This window comes from Hylobates moloch, unplaced genomic scaffold (genome assembly GCF_009828535.3).
Source record: "Hylobates moloch isolate HMO894 unplaced genomic scaffold, HMol_V3 SCAFFOLD_19, whole genome shotgun sequence".
Classification (NCBI taxonomy): domain Eukaryota; kingdom Metazoa; phylum Chordata; class Mammalia; order Primates; family Hylobatidae; genus Hylobates; species Hylobates moloch.
In genome coordinates this window covers 742,695-765,379 of record NW_026652294.1, presented here as the reverse complement: position 1 = coordinate 765,379, position 22,685 = coordinate 742,695, and the positions used below count along the sequence as shown (strand labels likewise).

The 22,685-nt window shown below is 49.0% G+C and overlaps 1 protein-coding gene across 1 annotated transcript in view; it reads right to left on the bottom strand.

The window, feature by feature from the left end:
* The window catches only part of IL17RA (interleukin 17 receptor A), a 30,061-nt gene extending 9,814 nt beyond the window's left edge, over positions 1 to 20,247 (bottom strand). Inside the window, exons 1-10 of the mRNA XM_032138377.2 lie at positions 19,999 to 20,247; positions 8,135 to 8,159; positions 7,282 to 7,428; positions 6,292 to 6,404; positions 4,702 to 4,828; positions 3,137 to 3,184; positions 2,878 to 3,041; positions 1,605 to 1,688; positions 1,021 to 1,105; positions 235 to 246 (exon numbers count right to left, since the gene is read on the bottom strand). Coding sequence (XP_031994268.1) covers positions 235 to 246; positions 1,021 to 1,105; positions 1,605 to 1,688; positions 2,878 to 3,041; positions 3,137 to 3,184; positions 4,702 to 4,828; positions 6,292 to 6,404; positions 7,282 to 7,428; positions 8,135 to 8,159; positions 19,999 to 20,136 — 943 coding nt within the window. The 5' untranslated portion in view covers positions 20,137 to 20,247. The remainder of the gene's footprint in view (positions 1 to 234; positions 247 to 1,020; positions 1,106 to 1,604; positions 1,689 to 2,877; positions 3,042 to 3,136; positions 3,185 to 4,701; positions 4,829 to 6,291; positions 6,405 to 7,281; positions 7,429 to 8,134; positions 8,160 to 19,998) is intronic.
* Between the last annotated feature and the right edge of the window lie 2,438 nt (positions 20,248 to 22,685).

Sequence of the window (22,685 nt, the reverse complement as noted above, 5' to 3'; positions counted from 1 at the left end):
CAGCATGAGTGATGCGCTGGGGCCTGCCCTGCCTGCCTTGAGGCCCCCAGCCCCGCTCCCCAGCCCCAGGCTCTGTCCTCTCTGGCCCCACCACGACAAACCATGGTCTCACCCCCCCTCTGGGCTGGCCTCGGTTCAGCCTTGTCTGCCTGGCTGAGGCAGAGACTTCTCAAGTGGCCACTGGGGAATGTCCCCTGAGGGCTGCAGTGCTGTTGGAGAGAGATCCAAGCTTACCCGGAATTGGTTCTGCAATGAGAACAGAGGAAAAGGGGAAAATAGTATTCTTAACCCTTCCCAGTCATCACAAAAAACACAACTGACGTCCCTTGAGGGCTTTACTGATGTTGGCCCTGCATCAGGCACTCTAGATCCAGGTTGAACTTAATGAAACCATCTACAAGAGACACTTGAGTTGCTGGTCTAAGAAGAGACACCTTGCCTCCTCCTTGGGAGGCTGGGTTCTCTTTCCAGCCCGGCTCCATGTCTGTGCCTTCTGGTGAGCATGTGGCCGCAGCCTCCCGTCCATTAGGGCATGCGACTTTTGAAAACAGCGTCCCTGCTGTGTGATCTTGGACAAGTTATTCAACATCTCTGTGCCTCAGTTTCCTTATCCATGAATCTGGGGCTTGGGGTGGGGGGAATCCTCTACTTCATAGTACCGTGACTCACAATGAGCGAGGATAAAAAAATGGACGGCATGGTGGAGCACCGCACTCAGTGTGTGGCGCAGAACTAGGGCTCTAGGATAAAAACCACCCCACTTTCCAGTCAAGAAAGTTGAGGATCAAAAAGATTAAGTATTTTGCCTAAGGCTACATAGCTAATGAAAGACAGCCAGGAGTCCAGCCCCGGGGAGGGACACTAAAGCCCCAGTCCACACTTCAGGCCTGAAGGACTCCAAGTTAAACTAAACTCTCCTTCCTAACCACCCCTCAGAACCAGGTGAGGACGCAGCACAGGCTGGGGGCCTTCAGCCACTTGTTCTCCCAGTATGGCCTAGGACAGCCGCATGTCCCCTACCTGGAGTGTCTGGCATTTCTGGGCAGGAAACAGTCGCGGAGTGTCTGAGGCAGTCATTGAGGCAGCTGCTGAAGAAGGGCTGGATCTGCGGGCAGAGAGGGCAGGAAAAGGGCTCCAGAACTGTAGAGCGCCCATGCCTTCCAGCCAGCAGAGGCAATGAGAGGAGGGGATCCTGGCTGGCTACACCACCATCTCCAGGTGGCCATCATCTCCCTCCAGCAAGGGCGGGTCAGAGGACCCCTGCCCAGGTGAGGGTGGGAGAACCAGACAGGAGAAAGGCAGGGGCAGTGCCTTACCAGGCAAGGAATCCTGACCGACAGTGGTGCTTGGTGCCACAGAGAGCACAAGCTTTCCCCTGTCCACCAGCAAGAATACCAGACTGTGCACGCTCCCCACTCCCGTTCACACCACACTCTCCACCTGTGCACACTCCCCACTCCCGTCCACACCACACTCTCCACCTGTGCACGCTCCCCACTCCCGTCCACACCACACTCTCCACCTGTGCACACTCCTCACTCCTGCCCACTCTATACTTGCCATCTGTTTTGCTCCCTGCACCTGTCTACACCACACTCACCCACCTGCACTTGGTGGCGGCAGCACCCTTTAAGGTTGCGTAGAGTGAGTGTGACGTTGGATCGCTGGTGGAACTCCTCTGGTCTGGGCTGAGGAGAGAGGCGAGGATGGGTAAAGCTAGTTGGGTAAGAACACACTGTGGCACTGCCATGGAGAGGCTGTCTAGGGCACCCCTTAGGAAGGCCATGGGAGAAATGCTTTTCAGGTTTCTATTCCAGAAAAAAACTCCATTTTTGCATGGAAGCTGGTTTGTTGTAAATTCTTAAGTACGTGTAGTAACTGCTAAGTCTCTCTTTGCTTTGGCTGCTGGGAATTGGGGCAACAAATCTGTGTTCATGAACACCAGTTGTACAGAACCACACAGCACACGTTTCCTGCACTGAGCTGGCTTCATTGTATTGCCTTTATTTCTTTTTTTTAGAGATGGAATGTCACTCTGTCACCCAGGCTGGAGTGCAGGGGCACAATCTCAGCTCACTACAACCTCTGCCTCCCGGGTTCAAGTGATTCTTCTGCCTCAGTTTCCCAAGTAGCTGGGATTACAGGCGTGTGCCAGCACACCTGGCTAATTTTTGTACTTTCAGTAGAGATGGGGTTTCATCATGTTGGTCAGGCTGGTCTCGAACTCCTGACCTCAAGTGATCCACCGGCCTTGGCCTCCCAAAGTGCTGGGATTATAGGCAGGAACCACTGTGCCTGGCCTATTTTATGTCATTAATTTACTTTATTTTTTAATTTTTATTTTCTTTTTTAGAGACAGGGTCTCGCTCTGTCCCCCAGATTGGGTGCAGTGGTGCCATCATGGCTTACTGCAGTCTCGAACTCCAACTTCAAGCCATTCTCCTGCCTTGGCCTCCCAAAGTATTGGGATTACAGGTGGGAGCCACCGCGCCTGGCCTTATTTCCTTATCTTTAGTTCCCCTTTGTCTCTATTTCCACATTTCTTTTTTTTAAATCCTCAAATCCTTTTTGTAATAAACAAAGCAAAACAAAAAGAGAACAAGGGAGCATGTGGGGGAGGAAAGAACAAAAAGGACTGAGTCATGGGCAGGACACAGTCAACTGCCTTTCTATCAAGCAGAAGATCACTGGGGAAGAAAAAGGGCAAGGCGTCATGATCACTATGGACTAAGCACAGCCCTGAGTCCCGAGCTTCTAGCAACACAGTTCTGTCAGACCAGCAGAGAAGAGACTCGGGGCTTGGAGGGGTGGTCCTGAGCTATGCTAGGAGGGGTGGTCCTGAGCTATGCTAGGAGGGGTCAAAAATAGCAGAGTTACCGCAGGTATGTGGTACATGTGCTGAAAGCAGCTGTGGTTCTCCATGTGCGGAAAACTGGTCAGCAGGATCTGGTAATGGGTAGATTCGTTCCACAGGGTGAAGCTCACACGCAGCTGGTGGGCCTCCAGGGTCTCCACAGTGATGTTGGGGTCCCACAGGCTGCCTGCCAAGGTCACACACGCAGGCTGGGGGTGAGGAGGGGCACGCACATGTGCATGTGTGTGCATCCAAATAAAGCTCTCCCGGGCCAGCCATTACCTGAGCTCATGCATGGTGTGGTTACCTTCATCCTGGTGTGCTCACAGTCTGTTGACCCAGAAAAAAGGAAACTCATTAAGCCTCTACCTTAGGAAATCTGTTCTTCCAGACTCCTGACACCAGGAACAACAATCTTTTCCCCACTGGGAGCCTGTCCACAGGTGGCCCCTTCAGAGTGAGCTCCAGGGCTGGACCCACCTTGGCATGGGTGCCAGCCTGCTTGTCTGATCCTCATCTCTCAGGGAACCCTCCCGATTCAAGCGCACTCCTCCTGAGCTTGCTGTGGGTGACCAAGCAATCTTGGTCCCCTCCAGTTCCTTCTCTGCCCACCCACAGCTTCTTGTCCCCGGCTGCCCCTGTCTTTTGCACAGGCTGAGAAGACATGTGACAGGTGTGAATCACCATGGAGGGACAGGGACTGAGTCAGTCAACTTTAGAAACAGAAGCGAGAACTGAGGAGATTCACTCCTTCAACAAATACTTATTGAGCACCAACTATGCACCAGGCCCTGTTCTTGGCACTGGAGGTACAGTGGTAAACAAGACAAAGCCCTGCCCCTGGAGATTGTAATCCAGTAGAAGAGACCAATAAAAGCAAACGCATAGCATGCAGTACCAGTCAGGGAGTGATGAGCCACATGCGGTGACATAAAGCAGGGTAAGCAGAGAGTGTGTGTGCACGCATGTGTGCAGGGTGGTCCAAGGATGAAGAAGGTCAACACCATCCTTTAACAAGCATTTCTTGACCAGCCTACTATATGCAAGGCAATTCATGAGGTTCTGGAGATTATACAAATGGGCAGAAGACCCAGGCTTTGTTCTCAAGTGGGCTTCCTGACATAGCTGGCTATGGACAGAGAATTGTAGGGAGACTGAGGCAGGAGAATCGCTTGAGCCCAGGAGTTCAAGGCTGCAGTGAGCTAGGATAGCAAAATTGCACTATAGCCTGGGTGACAAAGCAAGACCCTATCTCCATTAAAAACAAAAAGAGAAATGTAGGTAATACCTGAGCTTCTGGGGAGGACAGAGAAGTAGAAGGTACACGTACATCAAAGGATGCCTGAGAAGAAAAGCCTGGCGGTAATCACAGGCAGCGTGGATAGGCACAGGGAGGAGAGCGCCATGCATGGGATGAGTGTTGGATGATGTAGGCAGAATGTGAGGTGGAAGTCTCGAGAAGAGCAAGCCATGAAGGCTGGGACCAGGCTGGGGGCAGAGGCTGCCACTTCTCCACCAGTGGCTTGTGGCTTGCCTTTATGATATTTTTTGGGCAGGGTGGGTGCTTCTCTAGATAGAGGGAGGTACTCTGGTTCCCATAAAACTCCTGGGATCTTGGGCCACTGTCCACTGTTGTGCCAACAGAGAATGGGGTCTGCCTCAGGGAATGGAGGCTGCAGCACACACCAAAGCACTCCCAGTCCTGGCCTCTGTTTGTTCTGTGGGTCCCAGGTGCGGGCAATGCCAGCCACTGTCTTGCTGAGCAGGGAGGCTGGCATCTGTGCCACCTGGTGCTTCCTTCTCACAGAGGCCAATGGGGAGGGAATGCCTTGGGAGGGTGCTCTTACCAGGCACGAGGAAGTTCTTGGACTGGTGGTTTGGGTCCCCATCAGGGATGGGCTTGGGCAGGTGGTGAACAGTCACCTCATATTCCTGGTCAGGGTCGACCACAAAGTGGCTGAAGGTAAAACGCCACTGAAGAGAAGGGAGGAAGGAAAGGTGGATGGATTACACACACCTCTGTCACCCATCTATGCCCAAAGACCCCCATTCCCACCCACTCCCAAATATTCAGCCAAAAATAAGAACAAGGCAACAACCACAACAAAATCCAAGGTCAGGGAAATCAGTATCTTTGTTTTTTGTTTCCTCTGGTCCTTTCTGCTTTTTTTTTTTTTTTTTTTTAAACCTGGATATGGCCTCATCAGTAGATAGTAAATAAGGCAAAAGAATTTGGGAAAAGTGGAAGTAGTCCCACCCCTCCCACCTGCCCTCTCAAATTCTAGGACAATGGGTATGAGGGAGCGGAGCCAGAGGACTTAGGGCTATGGAGATCTGGCACATGTGAGGCAGGTAAAAACTATTTGTCAAATGATTCTTCCTCCTCAAATGGGAAAGCCAGGGATCTCTTGAGACCATTATGGAGTAAAAAGGTGCAGAGGACAAGCTAGAGACCCCCACTCACACTGGGTCAGCAGGCACCTTAGTTGCAATGATATTTGAATTTGTGCTAAGCTATTTTCTGGGTGGTAGAGATTACAGATATCGACTCCAACCCCCATTCTAGTTACCCTGGTGAAAGGGCCAGGGGTCCTTTGCTTCTAAGTGGATGGAGGAATCTGGTTCTCACCATTCACATAGCAGTCAAGTTTGGGGGTCCTAATTTAACATCGGAGAGGGGTTCTGCCTTTGCTGCTTGAGTTTGTGGGAGATCTAACTTGTTTTCAAGTGGCCATTTGCAGATTTAAACCAGTAGTCTTCAAACTAAGGCTTGCATCGTGATTACTTGAGGGTTAAGCACCAGTTGCTGGACCCCGCCCTAAAAGTTTCTGGCCTGGGAAGTCTGGGGTGGGGCCACACATCTCTACCAAGTTCCCAGGTGAGGCTGAGGCTTCTGGTCTACGGACCACACTTTGAGACCCACTGCTTTAAACAAATTAAACAAGAATCAACATTTCACCATTTAGCTGTGAGCAGCAAAATGAGACTAAACTGTTGTAGTGCTCATTTGCCCACCTACAGCAGTTCTTTGGTCTGGGCAGTTTTTCTTCCTGAAGGTAGGCCCCAGCTTAATCCAAGTTACATGTAAAAGATGTTACACAAAGTTACACAAAGATGGCAGGAGGTAGGGCTGTGGAAGTTGTCTTCCAATTCAACTTCCTTTCAGAACAAATAGCTAGGTAAAGTGGGAAGAAAAAGCAGGGGTGAGTATGTGAGGGACGCTTTCAAAAATACGCTCTGTCCCTCACTATTGCTCACGGTGGCCACACCACTTCTCTTTTGACTTCTGCCCATCTCAGGCTGCCATTCTGAATTCTACAGACTCCCTCAGCACCTCTGGGTCTTCCCTACTCTAAATCAGGGTCTGAATTTGGGGACAAGAAGTCTGTACTGGTGTCATCAGTGGAACATAATCCACTCAGGAGCTGTATTCTTACCCTCCTGTGGTGATGCCTCAGTTTGGACAGAAACTCAAACTTGACGCACAAACGTTCATTGGTGTTCAGCTGCAGGACAGATAACTCTGCACCCTCAAGGTACAGGATGCTGGCTGAAGGAGAGGGAGAAGAGGAGACAAACAGATGCAGATCAGCCAAGACAAGTGCTGGGTGTGTCACTTCCCTATCGGTTGCGGTTGTTCACTCCTGTGCTGGGTGTGTCACTTCCCTATCGGTTGTGGTTGTTCACTCCTAAAAGAAAATCTGCCCTGTCTTACCCAACTCTCCACATCCAGTTCCTTTCAGTTCGCTCTCTGGCCTCAGCCTACCGCCTTGCAGACAGTTATCTCCCAGCCGGGCAAGGAAAAATGACACTTTACACTGGGCTAGAAGTAAAGGCTTTGCAAACTTGTGGTGAGGGCTTTCACAATCTAGCATGGGTGTCAAACACAGCCATCCCCACCATCCTCACGAGGTTGTGGCTGTCAGCAGGAGCACTGAGGGCGGGGACTTCCAAAAAGAACTTCCCCCATGCCCCGTTCACAAATCTGGGACTAGTGCTCATAAGCCCCACTTGTCCCAATTCTGTTACATAAACTCTCTATTCCTGAATAGGCTCGGGGGACGTTTTAAAAGTGCTGGCCCCTAAATTCAGGGAACAGGTTGACAAAGGTGTTGCCATTTTCCACTTCACTTTTGGTACTGCACTCACAAAATTAACTGCTTGCCTTTTTGTTTCCTCAGGGTGCTAAAAATGTTAGGTTGAAGGAAGTCCTTTCATGAAGAATGGTGTGATGAGCAGGTATCACTGCGGGTTAATATCTAAAATGCTGAACAAGTATGAACTGCATGAAATGGTGGATCCTTATAGCACTGATTGTGAACCCCCATGTCTGAGCACGGGACTGGGAGCCCAATCCTGAGCCTGACCGAGAGAGCCACTTGGAGGCGGGGAGAATCCCCCAGGACCCTGCTGGCAGGCCCACTCACCGTCTGTCTGCAGCGTCCATTCGATGTGAGCCACGGGGAATAGGTCTCCTTGCTGGGTGTGGGCAAAGTGCAGCTGGATCTGCAGGTCCTTTGGGGAGGAGGGGGTCAGGTTTCGAGGGTGAATCCAGCTGTCATCCAGGCAGGTACCTGGCAGCCAGGGAAAAGCAACATTCAGAGACTTATAGCCGAGAGCCCGAGCTGCCCCAGCAGCAGGTACAGACAACTAGACAGCAAACAGCTCAGGGGCCCGCGGCCTTCCAGCCTGTGGCCCTTGGCCGCATCCTCAGCTTTACTGCCCTGCTACCTCTTTTCTGATGTTTACTGGGGTCACTGCAAATCTCTCAAGTCTAAAGGGAATTTTAGAAGGGAAGACAAAGTACACAAGTTGATTTTGAGATGAAGTTGTGATTGGGAATAAGGGCACAGGAGGGATGTGGTTGTAATAAGAGTTGCTTTATTTTTATATGTCGGGGTCTCTAATTGGCTCAGACACTTGAATATGTGCCTCCTCTTTGAATTAAAACAAAACAAAATCAACAGCACAGATGTCTCTCACTTTACGGTGACAAGCTGTGGCAAATCAAATTATATTATAGATACAGTAGGGCAGCACCCCAGAGAATACTTTCACAATCCAAATGACAGTTCTGTTTCTCCTTTCCTGACTTTTGCATAATGAATGTTCTCGATAGGAAGCGCAGGTGCAAGCATCCACAATTCTCCGGGAACCCTCCTGCGGATGGCTGTAGCTCACAGCCTGAACCTGGAGTGGTGTGGCAGGACTTCTGTCAGAAGTTGGCACCAGGCTATTTGATTAACAAGGCAACAAGAAGAACAGAAAAAGATGACTTACTATTCTTGACCGTGCAGTTTAGCCCCTGTGGAAAAAAGAGGGTGGTTATTACAGCTGGGAAAGGGCTTGAATTCACAGGCCAGGGCCAGATGCTCTCCACTGGCTCATTCTCAGGAATACCATCTACACAGCCCGCCCTTCTCACTTTTTGGGGAATAGGATGAGTGAGTCAGTCCAGTGGATGGCAAAGGGAATGGTGGTTTTTTTTTTTTTTTTTTTTTGAGATTGAGTCTTGCTCCGTCGCCCAGGCTGGAGTGCAGTGGCGTGATCTCGGCTCACTACGAGCTCCGCCTCCCGGGTTCACGCCATTCTCCTGCCTCAGCCTCCCGAGTAGCTGGGACTACAGGCGCCCGCCACCACGCCCGGCTACTTTTTTGTGTTTTTAGTAGAGATGGGGTTTCACCGTGTTAGCCAGGATGGTCTTGATCTCCTGACCTCGTGATCCGCCCGCTTTGGCCTCCCAAAGTGCTGGGATTACAGGCGTGAGCCACCGTGCCCGGCACGGGAATGGTATTTTATGAGGAACTGCTATGAGCTGAGACCTTGACAACTTTAAAAGACACTGAGAGGGTTCTCTCGGAGTGCCCTGAGAAAAGGGCCCCTTCATCTCCTGAGGTTTCCAACCTTCCTGGATAACACTGCTGCAAGAGCTGCAGAAGGGGTGAGGGGCAATATTTACAGTTTCTGTGACAGATCTGTTGGGGAACATTCACTAAGTCCCTACAAATTCTCTAGGGAAAGTATGCCAGGCCCTGTTCCGGGTGATCGTGACGAGGTATTATCCTCAGCCCATTTTGCAGATGAGGAAGCTGAGGCACCCATATTACATTATATTGCCTCCCTCTTGGGCAGTATGTGTTAACCTTCCAACCCTGAGGAAATCCTGATGGCCAAATTTAGAAGCCCTAGTGACAAACGCTACCAGGGAAATGTAACCATTAGGAAGGAGCTCAGGCTCAGGTGTCTCCAGTTCTCTAACTGGCAAAACAGACCAAACGCATCCCGGGCTGGAAAGTCAGATGCCGAGGCAGACCAGAAACACAATCTCAAGGCCAACAAAGTGACTGGTATGAGTAGGGTGCCGGGGCTGACACCCTCCTCTTTCTTGAGAGGGAGCAGAGAGGTAGGGCTAAGCAGAGGAGAAGACCCCATGCCACCAGGGTTCATTTACAGAGTGGTCACACACAGGATGACATCTGCACGCACCTAGGATTGACTAGGTGCTACATCACCTGGATCCTCCTTCTCTGGGACCCTAGTTCATAAGTGCTCCTCGCCCTGTTCAGCTCCTGAATTCTCCCCTATAGGTCCCGAGCTAGCACCACCACCCCACTACGGGGCTCCGCACATGTTCCCAACAAAATCCATCTGGCTGCCTAGGCTCACACTAATAAATGTCACTCTTCCCTAAATGGCGAGAAGATTAACTCCCCTGAGTCCTCTCATTTCTCCTCTCCCTTAAAATTCCTAGGATGTGGAGGATAAAAAAAGTGGTTCTTTCACCTTCTAGAGAAGGCAAACAGATACATCATTTGGAGTAACTTCCTACTAGCCACTGGGAGCTACTCAAAAACACTGCAGGATGATGCCCATGATGAAAAGCTCTTGTCTTCATGAAGACCACGAGGAAGGTGGAAGGGTTTGACAACACAGTCAGTTGATTCCCAGTGGTGCAGGCAGGTGTCCTCCTCTCATTCCTGAGATGGAGGAAATAGTTTGGTATGCCCTATGGAATACTGTTTTTGGTCTTGGTTTCTGATAGTTGTGGTTGCAGATAAGTCTTTTCCTTCGGTTACTATTAGGTTTATAGTTTTCATTCAAAACAGCTCTGAACCTTGTCATATACCTCTCCAGCACCAACTAACAAACAAGGTTTGTTAATGCACCACTAGGTTATGGTGCATTGTTCTTTTGATATTCTGCTAGATTATACTTGCTAATATTTTATTTAGAATTGCATGGATTTATGTTCATAAATGAGACTGGTCCATAGTTTTTCTTTTTGTATAAGATTTGTTAAGTTTTAGAATTAAGCTTATACTAGCTTTAAAAAAAAATGGACAGCTTTCCCTCTTTTTCTGTGGTACTGAATGCTCATCAATAGAGAATGGCTGAATTAAGGTGAGATCTAGTTAAATCTAAATGTCTATCAAACAAGAAATGGTTGAATAGATTGCTATCTACTATGGAATATTATGCAAATATTAAAGAGAATGAGAATTAGTTGCATAGACATCTGTTGACCTGCAGATGGCTGGAATGTGTTGATGACAGAGGAAAATAAGTTGCAAATAACTTTTTATAGTATGATCCCAATTTCTATGGAAATAAGTCATGAAAAAGATCTCCCTGAATATATATATATGAGTATGACTAAATGAGAATAGAAACATGTTAATGGGTGTTAACACAGTTTGCTGGGGGCAAAGGGGACAGAAGCAGAGGAGATGGCATGAGGGAAGATAAGGGGAAAAAAGATTTAATCAAAACTGAAAAATATACATATAAGTGAAATACAGAATAACAATTCTATTACAGGTAACAGCGCATTGACCATATACACATATTTTCTCCCTCTCTCCAAACAATACAACAATTATAGGAAAGAACATTTTTTTTTTGTAAATTCTCAAGGACCAAAGAGCCAAACTCAGTGGACAAGAGATATGAACAAAATTTTAAAAGTCCTTTCCAACTTGGCCCCACCAGCATAGCTCCTGTAAAGAAGGGTGTTGGCCGGGTGCAGTGGCTCATGCCTGTAATCCCAGCACTTTTGGGAGGCTGAGGTAGGTGGATCACCTGAAGTCAGGAGTTCAAGACCAGCCTGGCCGAGAGATAGTGAAACCCTGTCTCTACTAAAAATACAAAAATTAGCTGGGTGTGGTGGCATGTGCCTGTAGTCCCAGCTATTTGAGAGGCTGAGGTGGGAGACTTGCTTGAACCTGGAAGGCAGAGGCTTCAGTGAGCCAAGACTGTGCCACTGTACTCTATCCTGGGCGACAGAGCGAGACTCTAACTAAAATAACATAACACAACACAACATCACATTACAACATAAAATAAAATAAAATGCTATTCTGTCACCTGCCACCAACGAGGTAGTGACACCAGAATATGCCATCAGCATTCACAAGCACACCCATGGAGGAGACGTCAAGCAGTGTGCCCCTTGGTCACTCAAAAAGTCCCAGAACTTTGCCATGAAGGAGATGGGGACTCCAGATTTGCTAACAGCAGGCTCAACAAAGCTGTCTGGGCCAAAGGAATAAAGAACATTCCATACTGTATCCATGTGCAGCTATCCAGAAAGCATGAGGATGAAGATTCACCAAACAAGCTCTATACTTTGGTTACCTGTGTACCCATTACCACTTTCAGAAATTGACAGTCAGACATTGTGGATGAGAACAAACTGTTGATGTCAAATAAAATTATAAAACCTCAAAAATGAACAAATGAATGAATAAATAAATAACTGTCCAAGTGGCAGCAGAGTAGGCAGCTGGCTTGTGCTGAGTGGAGGAACTTCTGTCTGAATGCTACAAAAGGGAGTTACTGATAAGGAGGCCAGGGGCCCCTCAGAACCTTATAACCCTCAGGGCTTAAGGGCAGGGAGAATTAAGTGAAGGTCTACACATGGAGTGTTGGGAACCTTATCCTCTCTTTCCCTGCTCTGATCTCAGAATGCTGGCAGCCAGGCCCAAAGAAAAGACCTCCAGATTTCAGCATGTGGAGGTCACCCAACAGGCCAGGTTCACCATCAGCCTGACCTCCTATACAGTAAAGTCCAATGTTCAATAAACCTTAACTACACAGAGCATTTAATCAGCTTTTAGGACTTCATTCTTAAAATATTCTCAGACAGTCAAAGAGTACCAGATATTTGAGATAGGTGTTCTGTATGAAAAATAGATCAAAACAATTAAAAAATGCTCCTGGAAGGAAAAAAAAAAACAATGCTGTTAACACGATTAAAACAAACAAGTAAAATTATTATAGGCCCGAAGAGATACAACACTGCATCTGTAAGACAGGGGCAGGACACCGTGGACAAATGAGCAGGCAGAGAATGAAAACTGAACCTTGAAACTCAATAGAAGAAGTTCTACTAAATAAAAATTCAACAGAAGGGTTAGTCTATGAAATTGAGGACATTTCTCTGAAAGTACAAATAGGAAAAAATATATGATTATTAGAGATTCAATTTAGGAAATAAATATGATTGACTAGATTTCTAGAAGTTGATTAATGAAAAAACAGAAGGAAGAAATTATTTTTTAAAAAAGGAAAGAAAGAAAGAAAATATTCTGGAAGCGAAGGACACATATTGCCTGAGAGTGTGGAAAAACTCAAGCTGTATTTTTCCTCTGCCCTCACATCACCACAACAATCAACAGAAGTCACAGAAGACTTCGGTGACTACATATTGGGGGGGTGGTTTCTTCCCACCACCAAGCAAGCAATTAATTCTGCAGCAGACACCAGCTGGGTATCCACCAATTTAATTCTGACACTATTTGGAGATAGCATCAGATCCCACAGGTTGAGTGCTCAGTCCCCAAGACCGCCCACCCCCTAGACACCTGGTAAGTCTGGGCCTCCAGAACTTCTAAGACCAACCGGGTTCAATGTGAGATTCTCATGCTCCTCTCTTTCAGTTCAATTAATTTGCTAAAGCTGCTCACAGAACTCCGGGAAACACATTTCCCAGTTTATTTTAAGGATATCACAAATAATACAGAAGAAAAGGTGAGGTATAGGGGAAGGAGTACAAAGCTTCCATGCCCTCCTCAGGTGTACCACCCTCCAGGAACCTCCACATGTTCCACTACCTGGAAGCTCTCTGAACCCCCTTCTTTTGAGTTTTTATGGAGGCTTCATGTGAGCATGATTGATTAAACCACTGGCCATTGCAACTTCAGGGGGCCTTCAGTTCCCTCTCCCCTTCCCAGATGTGAGGGGTAAAGGGGAAGGGCTAAACGTCCCAGTCCTCTAATCCTACCTTGGTCCTTCCCTGGATCAACCCCCATCTCGAAGCTGCCTAGAGGCTGCCAGCCACCAGTGAATCATTAGTATATAAAAGATACAATTTTGGAGATTCTAAGGATTTTAGGAGTTCTATGCCAGAAAAAGGGGTTGAAGACCAAATACATATTTCACAGTATCACGTTGCCAAATTAAAAAGGTTACTAAATGGCCTGCACAAAAACAACAACGAAGAAGCGGACCAGGGCCCCAAATCTTGAAACTGTTGTAATATCAGGAATAAAAAGAAGATCCTAAAAGTTTCCAGAGGGAAAAAAATAAGTGTCATAAAAACAGATAAGAAACATAATAACATTTTCTTTCTTTTTTTTTTTTTGAGACAGAGTCTCGCTCCGTCACCCAGGCTGGAGTGCAGTGGCACGATCTCAGCTCACTGCAAGCTCCGCCTCCCGGGGTCCCCGCATTCTTCTGCCTCAGCCTCCCAAGTAGCTGGGACTACAGGCACCACCACCACGCCTGGCTAATTTTTTTTGTATTTTTAGTAGAAGCGGGGTTTCACTGTGTTAGACAGGATGGTCTCAATCTCCTGACCTCGTGATCCGCCCGCCTCGGCCTCCCAAAGTGCTGGGATTACAGGCGTTAGCCACCGCGCCTGGCCGATAACATTGACTTTCTTAGCATCTGTACTGTTTGCTAGAAGGCAGTAAAGCAATACTTTCACAATTCTGAGGGAAAATTATCTTTAACACAGAATTTTCACACCCAGCCAAATTATCAGAAAAAGGTATGAGGGTAGAATAAAGATATTTTGACATGAAAAGACTTAACATATATGTTCCTGATATATATGTCTATATCCATCCCTCATACATATTCTTAGGAAATTACAGGATGATATTCTCCAGCAAAATGAGGGAGTAACCCCTGCGGAATAAGACACAGGATCCAGGACATGGGAGATTTGACCATGACAGGATGTCTGTTCTGGTCCAGACCTGTTGTGCCACAGGTCTAGAGAGCACAGCCCTTGTCGGGGCTGGAGAACAGAGTGCTCTAGGAGGAAGTTCTCTGGGGAAATGGGGGGATGGAACTGATGGACTATCTGATGATTTGGAGGGAAATGATATGACAAGTCTGATAGAACAAAACTAAGACTAGTTACATGAAACATTATGCAAGTGGAGAATTAAAGCAATTATTATCTCTGGGGCAGGAGGGGAGGAGAATTGTACCAGAAAAAATATAGAATCAAAGTACACTTACTTGCCTCAGCAGTGAAGATTACTTAATTGTTATAATAATAAAAATGCTTACTATTAATTTAACTAAAATTATGATTTAACTATAATAAAAAACAGGGAAAGTGGTGGCAGAAAGATAATGTAATTTTCATCTATTAGAAGTCAATAGATAATATCTAAAATTAACACATCATGAATTAATAGTATAAGCATGTTTAGAAATATGGAGGTATATCTCAGAAGAATTAACTGAAGGAATCATATTTGGGGAGCAGGTTTAGGGGTGGTGCAGGGATCTGCTGTTTTTTGTTTTAAACATCTTAGTACCATTTTTAAAGGAGGATCGCCATACATAACTTGACAAAAATTAATTAAAAGATAGAAGTTTATCTATGATGTAATGCCAAACAAATGAAAGGGCTGAAAAATAAGATAAATGAATGAAAACATTAATTTGTTGAGTGGAAGAAAGAGTAGACATTTTTTTCCTTATAATTTAATTTCATGGCTCACGCCTGTAATCCTAGCACTTTGGAAGGCCGAGGCAGGTGGATTGCCTGAGCTCAGGAGTTCGAGACTGGCCTGGCCAACAACGGTGAAACCCCGTCTCTACTAAAATACAAAAAATTAGCCAGGCATGGCGGCGTGTGCCTGTAGTCCCAGCTACTCGGGAGGCTGAGACAGGAGAGTTGCTAGAACCCGGGAGGCGGAGGCTGCAGTGAGCAGAGATTGTGCCCCTGCACTCCAGCCTGGGTGACAGAGCGAGACTCCATCTCTAAGAAAAAAAAAAAATTTATAGAATTACATAACATTTTAAATAAAGCAAAAAAAAAAAAAAGTGTTCGGGATCTTCTTAGGATATTACTAAGACATATCTTGTCTTGTCCAACAAATTCCTCTCCAATAGTCATCCCTAATTTCAAACCCCTCATTCTTTTTTTTTTTTTTTTTTTTGAGACAGGGTCTCTGTGAGCTATGCAGCATGCAGCGGCATGCTCAGGGCTCAGTGCAGTGTTGACCTCTTGGGCTCAAGAGATCCTCCCACTTTGGCCTCCTCAGTAGCTCTGACTAGAGGCATGCGCCACCAAACCTGGCTAATTTTTGTATTTTTTGTAGAGACAGGGTTTTGCCATGTTGCCCAGACTGGTCTTGAACTCCTGGGCTTAAGTGATTCCCCTGCCTCAGCCTCCCAAAATGCTAGGATTACAGGCGTGGGGCCACTGCCCATTCTTTAAAAATGGCAGAATCAGAATATTATCTATGAGCTACCTGCTTGTGAATAGCATTACATGAGGCATCTTGCAGAAATCAGAGAGGGGATTGTCATGACAATGAAGGTGACAGCAGCTGATGTTTATTGAGCTCCTCTTTTGTGCCAGGCATCATGCTGAGCACTTTGTACATATATCTCATTTGATCTTGACAACAATCCTATGAGCTAAGCACCCTTATCCCAGTTGTACTGATGAAAAAACTAAGACCCAGGGAGGTTGGGTAAGTGGCCCAAGGTCCCACAGAACTGGCATTCTCATGACGAAGTTTTGCTCCAGAATACATGATCTTAATCACTGCTGTCTTGTCTCTCTAAATAACAAAAGGGGCCAGGTGCGGTTACTCACACCTGTAATCCCAACATTTTGGGAGGCCGAGGTGGGCAGATAAAGAGTTCAAGACCAGTCTGGCCAACCTGGTGAAACTCTGTCTCTACTAAAAAAATAAAAAAATTGGCCAGGCACATTGGCTAATGCTTGTAATCCCAGCACTTTGGGAGACCGAGGCGGGTGGATCATTTGAGGTCAGGAATTCGAGACCAGCCTGGCCAACGTGGTGAAACCCCGACTCTACTAAAAATATAAAAATTAGCTGGGCGTGGTGGTGCACACCTGTAATCCCAGCTACTTGCGAGGTTGAGGCAGGAGAATCGCTTGAGCCTGGAAAGTGGAGGTTGCCGTGAGCTGAGATTGCGCCACTGCACTCCAATCTGGGTGACAGAATGAGACCTTGTCTCAAAAAAATAAATAAATAAAATAAAAAAATTGGCTGGGTGCGGTGGCTCACACCTGTAATCCCAGAACTTTGGGAGACCGAGGCGGGCGGATCACTTGAGGTCAGGAGTTCCAGATCAGCCTGGCCAACATGGTGAAACCCCATCTCTACTAAAAATAACCAAAATTAGCTGGGCGCCATGGTGCACGCCTGTAGTCCCAGCTACTTGGGAGGCTGAGGCAGAAGAATCGCTCAAACCTGGGAGGTGGATGTTGCAGCAAGCCCATATCATGCCACTGCACTCTAGCCTGGGCGACAGTGACTTTTTGTGTCAAAAAAAACCAAAAAACAAAAAACAAAAATTAGCTGGGTGTGGTGGCAGGCGCCTGTAATCCCAGTGACTCGGGAGTCTGAGGCACAAGAATTGCTTGAACTCAGGAGGCGGAGGTTGCAGTGAGCTGAGATCGTACCACTGCACTCCAGCCTGGGTGACAGAGCAAAACTCTGTCTCAAAATATAAATAAATAAATAAACAAACAAATAAATAAATAAATAAATAAGGGACACCTCCAATAGGCCACTATTCTCTACCCACAAGGTGAAGGTTAAGAGGAAGAAACGAAAGATTGCATTCAATTCTGTGCCTCAGTGAACACTACCAAGTGCCTGATAGAGAAAGTGGGCTTTGAACTTAACAAGCATAGCCTGCTCTCAATCTCACCTTAGCACTCATTACTTGTGCGACCTTGGGCCAATAACCCAGCCTCTCAAAAGCAGGTTCATCCTGCCAACCTTGTAAGCTGTCGTGAGCATGGGATGAAGGGTTACTTGTGAACCACCGGCACAGTGCCTGGCACAAAGAACACAACTTTGTAGACTCTGGAAGAGTGGCACGATGAAAGTGGCTTCTGGCAGGCAGAAGATAAAGGGGTTAAACTGAGCAGTTGTTCTACAACCACAAGTCAAAACCGCGAACGCTCAGGAAAAAAGACTCTGTAATGAAATATACAACCTGTCTATGAAATTACGTGTTAACATTTACCCTGACCAACTCTTAAGTTGCTGCTGTCTTTCCTATGGGCATCCCTCCAGGCTGGCGGTCGTGGGAAACCTGCATGATGCCTAGGCAGGGAGAACGGCTAACCAAAAGGAAATGCTCAGGGAAGTGCAATTATTGATGGTTTCTCGTGTAATGATTTCTGTGGGGAAATCAGTCATCTGGGTTTTGAGGTGGTAACCCCAAGCATCTGGAACCAGTGCTATGGTGGGTCTCAGCTTGCCACTACTTTCTAAGCAGAGCTGACCGTTCTTTCCTTCATTCATGCATTCTTTTGTTCAGTCAACACATATGTATCAAGCCCCGGCATCCTGTGCTCCAGCACTGAGCTAGGAACAGGCCAGGTGTGCAGAAGCCTCCTCCCTGTCTGAGGATAGTTAGGGAGGGCTAAATCGAACTGGGCTTTGGACAGACACATTCTGGAAAGCGGCATGGACTTACTTTGAGAAGGCTCACCCAGTCCTGCCTTTGTGGAAATGGGGGAACCCAGGCCCAGGCAGCCTCAAAGCCCAACTGCAGAGACAGTAAGTGCGATGCTGCCTGCAAATCCAGGTCCTCCGGCCACCTCTGTGGCCTTCCCTCCCCTCATTATATCACATTGCATCCACTAAAACACCAGTGAGGGAGAGAAATTTGAAGGATGTGTTTTCTTTCTTTTTAAAAGAATTAGTCAATGGAGCCGAGAGCTGTCTATCTCTGGAGAAGAGCTGTCTGTGAGGCAGGTGTATACAGAACAGTGAGAGGAAGAAAGAGAACGAGAGACTGCAGACAAATATGAACAGCAAGCGTCTCTCTCCAGCCCTCCCTGGAGCCAGGCTGTGCTTCTGCTCCTGACTTGCAGTTGCTTCACTGTGCAGTGAAAGTCAGAGCTTGGCTCCCACGCCACACACAGAGGAGTCCCATCCCCGCTTCTGGCATCTTTTCTCACTGTCCTATTACACAGACCCTCCATTGCGGCCACACACCGTACCTTGTCCCACCTAAGGACCTTGGCTCAGGCCCTTTCCACCACCTGGAATGCTCCTGCTATCCCGACAGGGCTGCTCAAATGCCTTTTCCATGAGGGACACCCCAAATGGAAGCAATTTTTCTTTTTCCTGGAATTCTGTACATTTACCAGTTGTGCAAGTAGCTTTGTTAGACAGTTCCCTAACTTCAAGCCTTGTTCCTCCCCTAGATGGGTTAGGTCTCTGGATATTAGGGTCCCCAGAGTACTTATTTATAGTTCCAGTTCCCAGTGTGGCACCCTGTACTCTGCAGGCACCTGACCAATGGCTGTCAACCCAGGCGCACCAACCCTCCATATCAGAACGCTTCATACACAGCCGGCAGGAGGGACCAGCAGGGCAGAAGGACCTGCTTCGCCCAATAGTGGAAGTCACAGGGCATTTCTCAACATCATTCACGATAAAAACACCTTTTTTTTTTTCCTGCGAAACAGTCACTCACCCTCCACCCTCTTTCGGTAAATCCTCCATAAAATTAGATAAAGAGAAATATCCCTTTGTTTTACATCCTCTGACTCAGATACTGAGCATTATTCCTTGGGGTCAGCGGTGGAGGTGGAGGGGAGGAAAGATCCCCTTGAGGATGCGGGGAAGAGGAGAGTATATTGTGGAGGGGCACAGGGTTTTGCTCTTTTTTCTTTTTTTTTTCCTTAAGCTGGTCCTGGCTCACAGAAAGGCCACTACCTGGCAGGTGGGTGGGTCACTTCCTGTGGGCACAGCGGGGCTACGACTTGACAGCTACAAACGTTCGACCCTCCCACTGCGCGCTCACCGGGTTCCCAGACCCAGGTGGTGGTAGTGGGGGGTGGGAGAGGCGGGAAGGGCGCCGTCTTAAGAACCATCTTCCCATCCTCAGGGCTTCGCGCCTCTGGGGAGGTGGCCCTCAGCCGCCCTCGGCGGAGCGCTCCCCGGAACGTGGTGCCGCGTCTCAGCGCTCCGGCCCCCGCAGGCCGCCGCGTGGCTCTACGACAGCGGGGTTCCTCTGGGGGCCGCGGGTGAGGGCTTCCACCTTCCGCACGGAGGACGTGGGCTCGCCCAGCTCCGTCGGCAGCATGAAGGGCACGGCTTGAGGGAAGCTCCCGAGGGCGCGTTGGGCCTCCCGAGGACCGACCGTGCCCCGCCGGGGGATGTGAGGGGCGCACGGCGTGGAGCTGGGTCCAGACCCGTCCTGGCTTCTCCCCGGGCCCCTTCCCCACAGCCCCTTTCTACCAGCCCTGGCCGCCCCTCCGGCCTGGCCCGGCGCCGCGCCCTCCTTCCCCGAACTCTGCGGCCCGGGCGGAGGTGTCACTCCCGCCTCCAGCCACGACGGCGGGCCAGGTTGTGCAACACAAGGCGCGCGATGTGCCACCCCCCTCTCCCCCTATTCCACACCGCAACTGCCACCGCTCCCAGGGTCCTCCCCAGGCGCCGCGAAATTTGTGCCCAAGTATCTGAGCCCCTCTGAGCCCGCGGCGCGGACTTCCTGCCTCCCCGCCTCCCCAGCCCGGGCGCGTAGTCCGGCACGTAGTCCCGGCCGTCCGACCCTCCGCGACCTTGCCCCGCGCCGGCAGCATCCAGGCGGCGACCGCTCCCCACGTCGAGTCTCACCGGCTGCGAGCAGACCAGCGCCCGGTGGTCCAGGAGTCGCAGGGAGGCGCCACCCGGGGCCAGCACGCCCAGGAGCAGCAGGAGCAGCCCCAGCGGGGGCCCCGGGACAGCGGGCGGCTGGCTGCGTGCGGCCCCCATGGCCCCGGTGGCGTCGCGGAGGGCTCGGCCCCGGCTGGGGACGCAGCGAGCGAACGCTCTGAGGCTTTCTTTTTCCGCGGTGGACTTCGAGTCGGCTCCACTTAGCTCGCTTCCGGCTTCCAGCCCGGGCCCAGGGGCGGGCCGGACCGAGGGGAGGAGTTTAGTCCGGGACGGGGAGGGGTTTAGGGTGAGACAGGGCCCTCCCCCCGTTCCTCCTTGGGCCCCTCCTCTCGGCCCTACGCCCCGTCCCGCCGGCGTCCCTCCCCGGCCCTCCTCCGCCCGCGCGCCCCAGGTGCGCTCCTCCCAATGCTTCTGGGCCTGGCTCCTCGCGCCTCCAGTTGCACCCGCGTCGGGCTAGCGTCAGCTCCAGCTGGAGCCTCGCCTGCCCCACACGCACCCTCCACCCTGGCCGTGCCGCAGCAACTGTCGATTTTAATCCTCCGCCCCCACTCACTTGATTCTTGGCCCTGTTCAGACGTCTTGTTTCTTTCGTGGGTCATGGACGTGAAATCCCAATTTGGGATTTCAGGAAGTCCGTTTTCTTAGTCTCTGTCCCTTTTATTTTTGTTTTTTATTTTATTTTATTTTTAGACAGAGTCTCCCTCTGATCTCCCAGGCTGGAGTGCAGTGGTGCAACCGCAGCTCATTGCAGCTTCGGCCTCCCGGGCTCAAGCGATCCTCCTGCCTCTGCCTCCTGAGTAGCTGGAACCGCGGGCCCTATCCCATTTTATTGTCCCCACCCCTTTGCCTGGTTCTGCGCGCTCTGCTTTCCCTGGCTTTGCTTTCTCTTTCTCAAGACAAGGACAGCTCCGGGCTCCAGGGAGGAGGGGACAGCAGTCACTTCCAGCCTCCTGGCTCGGACTCGGGGACACTGAGTTCCTGGAGGGCAGGCACTTACTTGGTCTGTGAGAGTGTGTCCCAGCCGCACCTAAGAGAGTCGTTACTCCCCAGAGGCTCACTCCACGGCCGCGGAAGCTGTCGCCAGCGAATTACACATTTCATGAGTCTCCTTAGCAGGCGTGCAGCCTGCGTCCTCTCCTCTCCGGACCCTCGAGGACCCTCCCAAGCCGGCCCGCGCTGCCCCTATCCTAGGTTCCTGCCTCGAGCCCGTCCTGTCCTAGTGCATCCACACGCTCCTGCCCAGTCGCCTCTCCTCTCTTCATTCCAAGCCCACCACCGTCCGCTTTTCCTTGCCTATCAAGGGCGCCTCTGCCTGGCCTTGACACGCACGGAGTCTACACTCAAGTGCCTTTTCCCTGTATTTTCCACTGCCCTCGAGAGGTGGGTTTTTTCGCTGCCCCAAGCACCCGCTGACCCCCAGCGACATCTCTATGAACCCCGCCCGCAGACACGACCCAGCTGAATGAAGCCTGAAGCTCAGTGGCCTTCAAATTGTCTGTTTCTAAAAGAATTTTGGAAAACTGCATCCTGTCATGCATTTTTAAGATGACATCTAAAATTCTCCATCTAAGTCTAAATAGATGTAGAGGATGTAACTGTTACGTAAAAATCAGCGGTTGTCGTAGGCAGCTTCTAAGATGTGTTCTAGGATCCCACCTCCTGGGAGTCACGACCTTCTGAATCCTCCTCGCGGAGTGTGGGATGGACCCAGAGGCTTGGTTCTAACAATAGAATATGAATAGAAGAAGACAAAAATGATGGGATGTCACTTACAAGATTAAGTTACAAAAAGATCCTGACTTCTGTCTTGCCCAGCCCCTCCCTCTGAGCTCCTAGCTCTTAGGGAAGCCATGCTGGGGCCCAAGTGGCAGGGAATGAGAAAGGCCTCTGCCCAGTGCAAGACACTGAGATCCTTATTTCATCATTGCCATTATTAGTACATAATTGATAAAAAATAATATAAATATAATACATGTTAATAAGTAATTAAACATGAACTGTTATTTGAAATTCATTTTATTCCTAATTAGTTCATATATCTGTGAACAAATATTGCTTATTCATAGGACAACATTCAGCATTTAAAAATATTTTATTTTTCTTCTTTTTTTTTGTTTTGTTTTTGAGATGGAGTCTTGCTCTGTCGCCCAGGCCAGAGTGCAGTGGCACGATCTCGGCTCACTGCAAGCTCCGCCTCCCGGGTTCAGTCCATTCTCCTGCCTCAGCCTCGTGAGTAGCTGGGACTACAGGCCCTTGCCACCACGCCTGGCTAATTTTTTGTATTTTTAGTAGAGACGGAGTTTCACCGTGTTAGCCAGGATGGTCTCGATCTCATGACCTCATGATCCGCCCGCCTCGGCCTCCCAAAGTGCTAGGATTACAGGCGTGAGCCACTATTTTTCTTCTTTTTAAAACATTGACACAGGGTCTCACTATGTTACCCAGGCTGGTCTTGAATTCCTGGGCTCAAGTCGTCCTCCTGCCTCAGCTTCCCAAAATACTAGGATTACAGGCATGAGCTACCACCCTAGGCTAAAAATATTTTAGATGTAAGCCTTAAAAAATTGCTTACATAAATAATTATTATATTTGTTTCATCAATTCTTTGAACCCATTTTCAGTGATATGCAAAGATCACGTAGCCATTT